The sequence below is a fragment of the Myotis nattereri genome, assembly GCF_964212035.1.
Source record: "Myotis nattereri genome assembly, chromosome: 7".
Taxonomy (NCBI): domain Eukaryota; kingdom Metazoa; phylum Chordata; class Mammalia; order Chiroptera; family Vespertilionidae; genus Myotis; species Myotis nattereri.
The window spans coordinates 45800092-45813491 of NC_138082.1; the positions used below are offsets into that span (position 1 = coordinate 45800092).

Consider the following 13400-nt stretch of genomic DNA (forward strand, 5'->3'; position numbering starts at 1 on the left):
TGACACTATGCTCATTTCTAAGTTCCCTTACCCAGCAATGTATTTATGGACCACATACCAATTTTAACATAAATTGTTGGAAGAGTTTCAGAACGATAAACCAAAATCTGTGACACTTAACTCTCCCTCTTTTACCGAGAAGGAAACCACCATGCAGTAGGGATCTGGTAACAACTTTTAAGCAGGACAACGTCAGAAAACTACTGTGTCAGTAATTGCTGAGGATGGGACTAGAGGACCAAGTTAGCAGCTACTGAACAAATTCAAGCGAGAAATGATGAAAACTAGACCAAGTCAGCAGCAGCAGAAATAGAAGGGACAGGACAGATTTCAAGAAGAAAACATTGGGTGATATAGGGAAAGAAAAATGGAGAATGACTCCAAGATTCCTGGATAGGTGGCAACATTGCAATACATGAAACACTACAGTAAAGGCAACTTTCTTGCATTTTGGACCAACTCTTCTAGATTACTATATCAATCCTCTTTTACTAGAGTATATAATAAAGAACTCACTTTACATAGAGATAAAAAATTACATATATTAACTCATGTAATCTTAACAATTCTATGAGATAGGTATAATTTTCTTCAATTGACAGATGAAGAAAAAAAGGGATTCAGAGATTAAATAACTTACCATAGAGGTAGTAAGCTGAGAAGCCAGGATTCAGACCCTAATGATCTGACTGGAAATCTGTATTTTCAGTTCCTATATCTAACTGCCTTTCAAATGACAATTACCACCCCCACTCCAAACAATACCTTGAATCCATCATAAAAACAGAATGTCCCTTAAAGGGAACCCTAATAATTTTGGAATACTAGGCACCTATGTCATAATTACTGCTTTTAAAGAAAAGCTCAATATTAAGCTAAATTTATAATCACACACCTTTATAAAACAAGGTAACAACAATAGTTTGAAGATAAGCCTATAATGAAATAAGCTATCTGACAGTACAAAAAGATGAAGTTCATACTGAGTCTAAACTGGTGGAGCTAATTAAAGGAGGTTGCTACTATTATAATCAGAAAGAAAAAAAATAACTTCCATAAGATGCCCTTCTAAAGCAGTGCTTGAATGTGCACAAAGATTGCTGGGGACCTTGTTAAAATACAGATTTTGATTCAGTAGGTCTGGAGTGGGGTGAGACTGCATTTCTAACAAGCTCCAGATTACTTTAATGTTGCTGATTCACTAACCACTCTTTCAATATTAGTTCTAGAGTACTGATGAGAATTCAAATTTATTTTCTAAGGCCAGAACAGGAAGTGTATTCCTTTAGTCTTCAATAACATGGACGACAAATGCTTTGTTTCAGCTGTAACTGATTTTTTTTCTGCCAAGAGGCATGACTGCATCATATAAAAGAGCCCTAACTCTAGGAAACAGTTCAGGAATCAAAAATATATTGTGGGCCCTAGCTGGTTTGGCTCAGTGGATAGAATGTGAGCCTGGGGACTGAGGCATCCTGGTTTTGATTCCGGTCAAGGGCACGTGCCTGGGCTCGATCCTAGTAGGGGATATGTGGGAGGCAGTCGATCAATGATTCTCTATCATCATTGATGTTTCCAGCTCTCCCTCCCTCTTCCTTCCTCTCTGAAATCAATAAAAATATGTTTTTAAAAAAGTATTGTGGTATGTGATAGGAATATAAGCCCTTTTTCTAAATTGCAAACCAGTGGTACCATTTACTCAGTAATCCATTGCTTGAAGCTGCTTCCAACATATTAAATTCTTATATATAATAAAACTATCATATTACATTCTTAAATATTTCTAGACTATCAGTTTTGCTCCAAATAATTAATAGAATCAATCATGTGCCTGTAACATGTTTTAAATTATGCTGTTTTTAACTTTCTAAGAGAGAATACTTCCCAAATTTATCTCCCCCTCCCTTACCATCTTCATTTTCTTCACTGTCAGTTTTTTTCAGATGGATGTCAGAATTAATCCCTATTGTAATTTTAATTGATATGGCAAGTCTATGACTTAAATTCAAGAGTGCTAAGTACCAAGGAATAAAAAATAATAATTTCATGGAAAAAATAGAAAACTATATATGTAAATTCCTCACAAACATATAAGGTATGGTTCAATTTTAAAAGTAAAAAATAAATAAATAAATAAAAAGTAACTAATTTGAGGTATTTTTTTTAAAATATATTTTATTGATTTTTTACAGAGAGGAAGGGATAAAGAGAGAGAGTCAGAAACATCGATGAGAGAGAAACATCGATTAGCTGCCTCCTGCACATCTCCTACTGGGGATGTGCCCGCAACCCAGGTACATGCCCTTGACCGGAATCGAACCTGGGACCTTTCAGTCCGCAGGCCGACGCTCCATCCACTGAGCCAAACCGGTTTTGGCTAATTTGAGGTATTTTTATTAATCTTTAATATTCCTTAAACTATATATTCCACTTTGTATATGTATTTTATAAGTTAATCTTTTTTTTTAAATCCTCACCTGAGAATATGTTTATTGATTTTATTTTATCTTTTTTTAAAATATATTTTATTGATTTTTTTACAGAGAGGAAGGGAGAAGGATAGAGAGTTAGAAACATCGATGAGAGAGAAACATTGATCAGCTGCCTCCTACACACCCACGATTGGGAATGTGCCCGCAACCAAGGTACATGCCCTTGACCGAAATCGAACCTGGGACCCTTCAATCCACAGGCCAACGCTCTCTCCACTAAACCAAACTGGTTAGGGCTGTTTATTGATTTTAGAAAGAGGGGAAGTGGGGGGTGGGGGGAAGGGAGAAACATCAATGTGAGAGAGAATCATTGGTTGCTTCCTGCACCACTCCACTTGGGATCAAACCTGCAACCTTTTGGTTTACGGGATGGCTGTCCTAGGAACTGAGCCACCCGGCCAAGGCACAAATTATTGATTTTAGAGAAGAAGGGAGAGGGAGGGAGTGATAGGAACATCAATGATGAGAGAGAATCATCGGCTGCCTCTGAGGATTAAGCCTGCAACCTGGGCACATGCCCTCACTGGGAAACGAATCCTGACCTCTTGGTTCATAGGTCGACGCTCAACCACTGAGCCACGCTGGCTGGGCCTAATTAATCTTTTAAAGAATGTGTAAAATTAGAGCTTAAGCCCTGGCCAGTGTGGCTCAGTTGTTTGGAGTGTCCTCCCTCTCATACACCAGAAGGTGGTGGGTTTGATTCTTGGTCAGGGCACATACTTAGGTTGCAGGTTCGATCCACAGTCAAGGGTGTGTGCAGAAGGCAACCCATTGATGTTTCTCTCCCTCTCTGAGACCCTCCCTTCCTCTCTATAAGATCAATAATAACTATAAAAAAAACTTTAAAAAATCTGATTTGGGGAACACCTTTATCTAGCCAAGTGACATACATTGGGAGCACAAATGAAATACTGAAAGGTAGAACTCATTAAGATTGGAATAGAAATTCTATAGGCTTCACAATAATTTTTCTCTCTCCATAAACAAAAAATTTCCTTCATGGTTTTGAGCCATTGAAAAAAGTATTTTGTTAATCCTCACAAGAGGGTATTTTTTCCATGGATTTTTAGAGAGAGTGGAAGGGAGGGGGTAGAGGGAGAGAAAGAAACATGTGAGAGAGACACATCAATTGGTTGCCTCCCACATGTGCCCTGACCAGGGCCAGGGATGGAACCTGTAACCCAGGTACGTGCCCTTGACCAGGTATTGAACCCCTGACCCTTTGATGTGCGGGCTGATGCTCCGACCACTGAGCAACACCAGACAGGGCGTGTTGAAAAATTTTAATTAAACAAATTAATTAAATATGGAATTAATGTCAATTTATTTATGTTACCATTTGACTTATTATGAATTCATTTCCAGAAAATAATCTACCCTTCTTGTCTAGTTTTCACAGGTTCTATGAGGTCTTACAAATAAAATCTCAAAAATGCCACCACCTCCAAAGGTTATTAACATCTATCTGCTGATCTAGCCTCTTTTGTGAAGTAGAGAGATAAGGTTCTTTTGCAAGAATTTAAAAATAATAATGGTGTGGAAACATTTAAATTCCAAAGACTTCTCAAAAAAATTTTAAACCCCTGGCTGGTGTGACTCGGTTGGTTGAGTGTCATCCCATGCACCAAAAGGTTGTGGTTCAATTCTGGTCAGGGCACATGCCCAGATTTCGGGTTTGATCCCCAGTCAGGGTACTTTCAAAAGGCAACCGATTAAAGTTTCTCTCACACTAATGTTTCTCTTCTCTCTCTCTCTCTCAAAATAAAAACATATTTTTTAAAAACCTTTAAAAACATGCACACTGTACTGTGCTTAGTTCCTCACTATGGAGCTCTGCATTGCCGTGTTACAGAACAGAAGCCTAATAAACAGATGCTATTGACAGTCACACAATCTGTAAAAGCAGAACTAGACCGCATTCCTGATTCCAGACCCAATGAGATAACACCCATTCCAAACTTTATGTTTGTAAACCCATTAGGAATTAAATATGCCTTTGAAACAATATAAGAGGTTTAATGCTAAGACCAAGCAGCAGCACCAATCTTAACTTTATTTTGGGGGGCGGGGGGGGCTGTTCAAATTTATCTTAACACCTGAAAATTACTTCTGTTTTAGAGATGGAGTTCCTTTTTGTGCTTTTAAAAAATTATTCTAGTTAATACAGGTTATTTTTCTCTCTTCTTGGCACCAATACAAATAAAGTATCAATGTTTAAAGAACTTTTAAAATAAGGTACAAGTAATTCTAACATCTATCCAAATAATTTCTTAGTGGGAGAGTGTTTTTAAGTTGATATGTAAACTTGATCCATTAAATAAAGGCAGACAGAATTGGTGGACTTTTCTATCAATCAATAAATAATTCATACCTCAGTAATAAGTTAGCAACAATCAAAATTATAATTTTTTTCATAAAATGTGTTAAAAATGTAAATTTTACACTCCAAACTCTCCCCATTAAGCAGGCATACATTTCAGAGACCTAAAAAATTTCTAAACTACATTCACTATTTGGCAATTTTACTTTATTCTTAAATTTAATTCTGTATTTGAGAATGCTGTGGTAACAAAACAAAGTACAAGAATATCAGCTTAGAATGACAAATTGGAGAAAATCATCTGCATACATTCAACAAGGAAATCTTATCAACTCCTCCCATGCCGATATGACATTTAACTCATTTCTTTTTTTCCCCCTAAATATATTTTTATTGATTTCAGAGAGGAAGGGAAAGGGAGAAACATTAATGCTGAGAATCATTGATCAGCTGCCTCCTGCACACCCCCATGGGGGATCAAGCCCACAACCCATCATGTGCCCTGATGGAGAATCAAACCATGACCTCCTAGTTCAGTGATGGCAAACCTTTTGAGCTCGGCGTGTCAACATTTTGAAAAACCCTAACTTAACTCTGGTGCCATGTCACATATAGAAATTTTTTGATATTTGCAACCATAGTAAAACAAAGACTTATATTTTTGATATTTATTTTATATATTTAAATGCCATTTAACAAAGAAAAATTAACCAAAAAAATGAGTTTGCGTGTCATAGGTTCGCCATCACTGTCCTAGTTCATAAGTTGATGTTCAACCACTGAACCACACCAGCCGGGCATTTGAACTCATTTATAGGCTTTCCCAATTTTTTTTTCCTTGTTTTCTTTTTTTTTTAATATATTTTTTATTGATTAAGATAGTACATATGTGTCCTTGTCCCCACGTTACCCTCTACCCCCCTCCCCCCCGCTCATGCCCTCACCCCCCCATTGTAGGCTTTCCCAATTTATAGTAGGTTTCCTAGCCTAAGCATTGTGGCCTTCAAACCAAAGAGGGGGAGTGGGACCCTCAAGTTTTCTTGGTTTTCTCAATGGGATAGAATACTGGGTAACTAAATTTATTAAAAAGTATATTATTATAAGTAGGGTTTGAACAAGTATCTGAAGAATTTGTAATTTGCCTCTGAGCTTTATTTCAAGAATGATGATATCCATTTTGGCTGTTAAGAATCTGAAGAGTTTAATAACCAGTTTTTGGTTGTCTTTCAGGTAGGTGAAGATGCTGGGTAGATGAAGATACTTAATATAAAAAATCATTATCATTCTTTAGAGTAGGAAATACTTGCTTTCGTGAACTACAGAAATTCCCATTATTTGGCCTAACTTTGTGAATACTATTTACACTAAAAATTCATCATCCCCCATTTGCTAGTCTGCCTATGTCACATAAATATTAAATGAGTATAACTGAATAAATTATTTTATGGTACTAAAAACAGTTTTGTCCAGCTGGTATGGCTCAGTGGTTGAGCGTCAGTCTATGAACCAGGAGGGTCACGATTTGATTCCCGGTCAGGGCACATGTCTGGGTTGCTGGCTTGATCCCCAGTGAGGGGCATGCAGGAGGCAGCCGATCAATGATTCTCTCTCATCATTGATGTTTCTATCTTTCTCTCCCTCTCCCTTCCTCTCTGAAATCAATCCTATATAATAAAGAAGTAATATGCAAACTGACCCTCACACCCTCCCACAAGATGGCCACCCCCATGTGGTCAAAGATGGCCACCACAAGATGGTCGGCAGGGCAGGGCAGTTGGGGGCCACCAGGCCAGTAGAGGAGGGCAGTTGGGGGAGACCAGGGCAGCAGGGGAGGCCAGCTGGGGATGACCAGGTCTGCAGGGGAGGGCAGTTGGGGGTGACCGGGCTGGCAGGGAGAGCAGTTGGGGGCGATAGGGCCGGCAGGGGAGCAGTTAGGCGTCGATCAGGCTGGCAGGGGAGTGGTTAGGGGGTGATCAGGATGGCAGGCAGGCGAGCGGTTGGGAGCCAGCAGTCCCAGATTGTGAGAGGGATCCCAGATAGGAGAGGGTGCAGGCTGGGCTGAGGGACACGGACACACACACACACACACACACACACACACACACACACACACCAGTGTACGAATTTCGTGCACCTTGCCTCTAGTAAAAATATATTTTAAAAAATAATACTAAGTTGCAAGTCCAGCTATGGTAAAATATAAATAGCAACAAAGGCCATATTTAGGAGCAAAGGCAAACAGAATGTATATGACAAATGGGAAGACAGACTCAGAAAAAAACCAAAGACAATTTGTTAGGGAAGAATCTGGACATTCAGATTTTTAAAAATTGTATACAAATGAAACAACAAAACCACAGGTAGACTATTCTTAGGGTTAATTTTTAAATGCATGAAAGATATTTGTAGCTTACATTGGAAAATTATGACAGTGAGAATTCTTATAACTGGAAGAATATTTTCACTTTTGTAAAAGTTAATTTAGCAAAATGATTTGGAATTTTCCACACATTGGCATTTCCTAAACTTTCTTCTCCATTTTAAATAGGGACAAAAATATAATGTTTAAGACTCTTGAAAGTCCTACCTTATATGGGCTAATTAGTCTTCTTTTAATATCCAATCTATAACTTCTGTATTGTTCAGCATCACTCATGTCAGTTACCAGTAGGCGAAGAATTTCATAAACCCGTCTAGCATGTTTCTAATAAATGAAACAAAAAAAATTATATACATTTTTCAAATTACAAAGTGACACTTTCTCAAAAGAACATAGGGTATACTGAATACATGCCACAGTCCAGAAACTATGCTAGGTACCAGATGAAAAGCAATAAAAGACAGTCTCTGCCCTCAAGGAGCTACTTAGCAGTCTAGTGGGTAACACAAGTGATAGAAATATGCATAAAGTATTATCGTAGCATAACCTGGGAATGAGAGAAATGTTAGAAGAGGATTCCTGGGAGAATCCTGAGCTGAATCTTAAAGGAAAGAGAGCATACCATTCCAGAAAGAAGTGAGGGCATCATGTATGTGTATGTGTGAGTGTGCACACACATGAAGAACAGAGGAGCTTGATAATGCTGGAGCACAAAATGAAAAGCAAGGTGCAGAAGTAGAGTAAAGTTGGAGCAAGAGCACAGAGCCTTATATACTGCATTAAAGAGTTGGGCTTTTTATCTAGTAAGTGACAGAAATGAGGAAGTGAGCAAAGTACGCAAATTTGTTAAGTAAAGCATTCTCTCAGCTACACAGAAATGGTAGCAAAAAGAAAGAAAGGCAGACCAATTAGGAAGCTGAGTTTTAAGTCAGGGGGGAAAAATGATGAGGGTATGAACTGAGATAGTACAAGTAAGAATACCAAGGGAACAAGGATTCTAGAAATACAGAAGAGGAAAGATTGGCTGTGGAGCAGGATGTGGAATGACAGTGAATTTTCAGTCTAGAAAGATTCAGGAGGCAGAACAACATAAATCTGAAGAAAATTCTAGTCTAAGGGTAAGGATTTAAGCAATATTGGTATATAGGCAAGAGTTAAAACTGTAAGCCTGGTTAAGATCTCCTAGGAAAAACATATACAAAAAGAGGGGAGAGGTAGGAACCCTAGAGCAGAGGACAGAGAAAAACAGTCAAAGAAATATTAGAATTAGGAAGTTTTGGTATCACTGAAGCCAAAGAAGTAGCCCACAGTTTTTATTTGTACTGTTTCACTTATATATTTATTGGGGATGGGGGAGCAGTCAGGTATAGGTAGGTTAGGAAGATGATATTTGAACTTTCTTGGACGGGACACCTGAGCTGAGCCTGAAAAATGAGTACTATCTGGCCAGGCAAAGATGGAGAAACAGGAGAAGGGGTTATCAAGAGCAAAGGGAATAGCACTCATAAGTAAAGGAACATAATCAGAAAGATGCAGCAAAGCTGAGGAATGGCAAGAGATTCAGTAAAGCCAGAGCATGTAGGAAAGTGGTAGGAAGTTGAGGTAACAAGGTAGGTAGGGTCATGATTATGATGGGCTCTGTGTGCTATACTAAAGAATTTTAATTTCTTTAAAAAAAAAAAAAAGCATGCAGATTCCAACATGGTGCTGGCAGGACGAGTGAGGGAGTGTGTGAAGGAGAGGGGAAGTGTGTGTGTGTGTGTGTGTGTGTGTGTGTGTGTGTGTGAGAGAGAGAGAGAGAGAGAGAGAGAGAGAGAGAGAGAGAGAGAGAGAGATAGGGCCAGCTGGTTTGGGCTCTCTTGGCCAAAGAGCCCCTCTGGCTTGGAAACCACACGATCTTAAAGGATTTACAAGGTCCTCCCTGGGAAGAGGCTGCGGGGAGTGGCAATGATTAGGCACCCAGCCTTGCCACCAACCAGACTAGCCATAGCCAGCCCTGAACCCACAGGCACCCCACACACATGCATCCCAAGGACAAAACCCAGAACCTGCATGCACCCACAGCAGACAGCACCCAGACCGCGCACCCAAGTGAACACAGCTAAGGAACTCTGAGCACCTGCAACTGACATCTGTGGGACCAGCTCCATGTGGGAAAGGGACAATCAAGGCATGAGACTATTCAAGGCAGACCCAGTCTCTGAGCTAAGGAGTCCCTGCTCGCTGAACTACTAGGGGCTTCAACCCCTCAAACCTTCAACCTCAATTAGGTTTCCCAGAGCCAGAAAGGGACAGTGACTCACATAGACCTGTACCAGCAAAGCTCCCAGGAGGCCCAGGATAAACACACCAAGGGACCAGATTCAACAACATCAGAGCAAAATCCAGTGAGCTCCACAAATAGCAGACCCAAAGGTTTTTGAATGTGTGTGCTTTTGATTTTTGGTGTGTGTTGTGTGTATGTGTGTGTGTGTGTGTGTGTAGACTATTTTTTTGTATTGTTTATTTCTTCTCTTTTTCTTGCATATCTCTATTTTTTTTCCTTTGATTCTATTCTACTTTTGTCTGTTCTTATTGTTGTTAATTTTTCTTATTTTTTGTTTTTCCATTTTACTTTTCCTATCTATATCTTAACATAGCCATTATTACTATGTTTTAGATTCATTATTATTATTTCATTTATTTTGTTTCCTTTTCTTTTTTGACCACATCTGACAAAAAATACTTAACAGTATTATATCCATTAAAAGTAGCAGATGGCCCTGGTCAGGTAGCTCAGCTGGTTAGAGCATCATCTAATACCCAAAGGTTGTAGTTTGATCCCTGGTCAGGGCACCTACAAGAATCAACCAATGGCCGAAACCGGTTTGGCTCAGTGGATAGAGCGTCGGCCCGCAGACTGAAAGGTCCCAGGTTCGATTCCGGTCAAGGGCATGTACCTGGGTTGCGGGCACATCCCCAGTAGGAGATGTGCAGGAGGCAGCTGATCAATGTTTCTCTCTCATCGATGTTTCTAACTCTCTATCTCTCTCCCTTCCTCTCTGTAAAAAATCAATAAAATATATTTTAAAAAAATCAATAAAATATATTTAAAAAAAAAAAAAAGAATCAACCAATGAATGCATAAATAAGTGGGACAACAGCCCTGGCCGGTTTGGCTCAGTGGATAGAGCATCAGTCTGTGGCCTGAGGTCCTGGGTTCGATTCTGGTCAGGGGCACATACCCGGGCTGCAGGCTTGATCCCCAGTGGGGGGTGTGCAGAAGGCAGCTGATCAATGATTCTCTCATCATTGATGTTTCTATCTCTCTCTCTCTCTCTCCCTGTGAAATAAAAAAAAAGTTTAAAAAAATAAATAACTAGAACAACAAATTGATGTTTCTCTCTCTCTCTAAAATCATTTTTTTTAAAAAGTAGGCGATAGCAACATCATGAATGAGACTGATCTGGTAGGACCCATGGTTTTTTGCCTTGCCTTTGGAGTCACACTGTTACTTGGCTGACAAAATCTGGTTTGGCAATGTATATGGAATCAGTGTAATTGGATGTCTAGGAATGTTTTATTTATTAAACGTAATGAGTATGACAGGTGTTTATTTGGTTGTGCAGCAAGTGTCCTTGGATATTGTCTTCTTTCCATGATCCCGCTTTCCAACTTTGCAGTGGTATTTTCTTTGCAAGAATGGCAGGAATCATTCTTGCTGCTGGAATTATTGGGTAGTGTCATTTTTCTGTAAAATTTTCCAAAATTTGGACATTAGGCCAAACATACAAAAAGGACTTTAAACTCTTAAATTGGACTAGCAAACTGCTACAGTGCAACTCTCATGAAGACCTAATGTTTGACTATTGGAGCAATAGAAGGAAACCTATCTTTTGCTCATTTTTATAGAACTTTCTAATGCTATATTAGATATACCTGCAGTATGATTAGCTTTAAGTGTTTGTGCTTATACAAATAAGAAGTGCTATTCTTTCCTGTTCCTGCAGCCTTTGAAAAACAACTTTTTTTCCTTATGTTTTTTATAGATTTTCATCAGCTGTGCAAAACTAACCACAAAGCTGATAAATCTTTCCTAAAAACAACCAGTCATAGTAAAGAAGACGCAGACTTATTGCAGAAATATCTTCCCAAGGAATTAGAAAAGAAAAATCACCTGTATTTTCAAGTCAGATGTACTTCAAGCAAAAAAATGATCCCAATGCAGTTTATGAGTTTGCACTTCAAAAATCTGATATTCCTTAAAATTATCTCACAGAATTTTTGCTAAAATTCAATGATGCAGAAAGAAGTTCACAGTCTGCCCTATTGTAGATGTGAAATGGGAACATCTTGGCTCAGTGGATAGAGCATCAGTCTGTGGACTGAGGTCCTGGGTTCGATTCTGGTCAGGGGCACATGACCGAGTTTAGATATTAGCATTAACTAAACCAGGGGTGGGCAAACTTTTTGACTCGAGGGCCACAATGGGTTCTTAAGCTGGACCAGAGGGCCGGAACAAAAGCATGATGGAGTGTTTGTGTGAACTAATAGTAAACATCATTACATAAAAGGGTACAGTCTTTTTTTTTTTTTTTTAGTTTTATTCATTTCAAACGGGCCGGATCCGGCCCGCAGGCTGTAGTTTGCCCACGGCTGAACTAAACCATAGTGACCTAGACTGGCCATATTAATGCTTATAGTTGTCTCCATGTTTCCCAGGAAAAAGACAATCACTAACTTTTTGTGAAAAAATATTTAAAATGTCACAGTTCCAGTATTGCAGTTATCAATGTAAAGCGCATTTGATACTTATTAATTAAAATTTCCCAATTAGAAAAAAAGATGATCACAATGGTAAGTGGAAAACCAGGAACTGTAGTGCCTTAGAAGCCAAAGGAGGGTAGGTCAATAGTATCAAATGCTAGTCCTTATTATTAGAATACCCTTCGTTCCACATACTTTTATAATCCAAATCCTACCCGTTCTTTAAGGCTTAGAGCAAATACAAACCCAAAACACTCTGATTCCCTTGCTTAGATAAATAATAAAAGATTCCCTTAACTCCCATGTTATTTTTTCTATACCTATCTTTAAGATACTTATGACTTTATTTTTAAAATATATTCTTATTAATTACAGAGAGGAAGGAAGAGGGAGAGAGAGAAAAATCAGTGAAGAGAGAGAATCATTGTTCAGCTGCCTCCTGCACTCCCCACGCTGGGGATCGAGCCTGCAACCCAGGCCAACCCAGGCATATGCCCCGATGGGAAATTGAACTGTGAACTCCTGGTTCATAGGGACACTCAATCACTAAGCCATGCGGGCCGGGCTTTACTACTTTAAAACTCAAGTAAATATAAAGAGCAAGTTAAGTGTTTTATTTCAACCCCTTCTCCCTGCCAATACTATCTCCAGGGGTATTAAGTACTTTACCAGTTTAGATAAACATTTTCTTAAAAAGCAAAAATAAGATCCCAATATTCACCTTTTTCTGCTTGTTACACTTAATATAGCCATTAAATAAAATATCTTCCCACTCCATTAATGAGGAAATTGAGGCACAGGAGGTAAACTAAATTGCGCTAAGTCACAGACCAAGTGGTGGAGCCAGATTTGAACCCAGGCAATCTGGCTTCAGAGCCTATATAACAACTGTTACTTCCCACACATGTATTCTTAATGTATTTGCAATATTTAGGTTACATACTTAAATACCTTATTTACTTTGAACTTTTGTTGTGCCTCTATTGCCATATCTTCACTGAATCCTTGCATTAACTTTTCCCGAGAAAAACAGGGCAAATCTTGACAAAGCTTCACAAGTACAAAGTCTCTTAAGTTCACATAGCTTTCAGATGGATCTTCCGCTAAAGAAATAAAGCAAAATAACATTTCCTTTACTAGACATAATGTCTTTATCATTTAAATCTCACTAGACATGCTAGTCTAGAAAGGCAAATTTTCTTAAAACAATTATACATGTACAAAAGTTACAATGAGAAAGGATTATTCATAATAAATCAAATAATAATATTATTTTTGCCAAATAAAATTATAGGTGCAATCCTTTTGCAAAGATGTATTTATTTGTGAAATTAGAGCTATTCTTCAAATTTAAACTTTAAAAATATATATTTTAATTGACTATGCATCTTAGTTTTATTTTCAATTAAAATAGCTGTTTAAACAAAAGATTAAGGTTTGGATAATCAATCCAAACGCAAAT

General features: G+C 38.4%; 2 protein-coding genes across 4 annotated transcripts in view; one reads left to right on the forward strand and one right to left on the reverse strand.

The window, feature by feature from the left end:
• SLC25A12 (solute carrier family 25 member 12) overlaps positions 1–13400 on the forward strand; it is a 171523-nt gene that overhangs the window by 13458 nt on the left and 144665 nt on the right. The window lies entirely within an intron of this gene.
• Positions 1–13400, reverse strand: part of HAT1 (histone acetyltransferase 1) — a 49415-nt gene that overhangs the window by 1552 nt on the left and 34463 nt on the right. The window contains exons 9-10 of the mRNA XM_081095165.1: positions 12890–13041; positions 7400–7516 (exon numbers count right to left, since the gene is read on the reverse strand). Coding sequence (XP_080951291.1) covers positions 7400–7516; positions 12890–13041 — 269 coding nt within the window. The remainder of the gene's footprint in view (positions 1–7399; positions 7517–12889; positions 13042–13400) is intronic.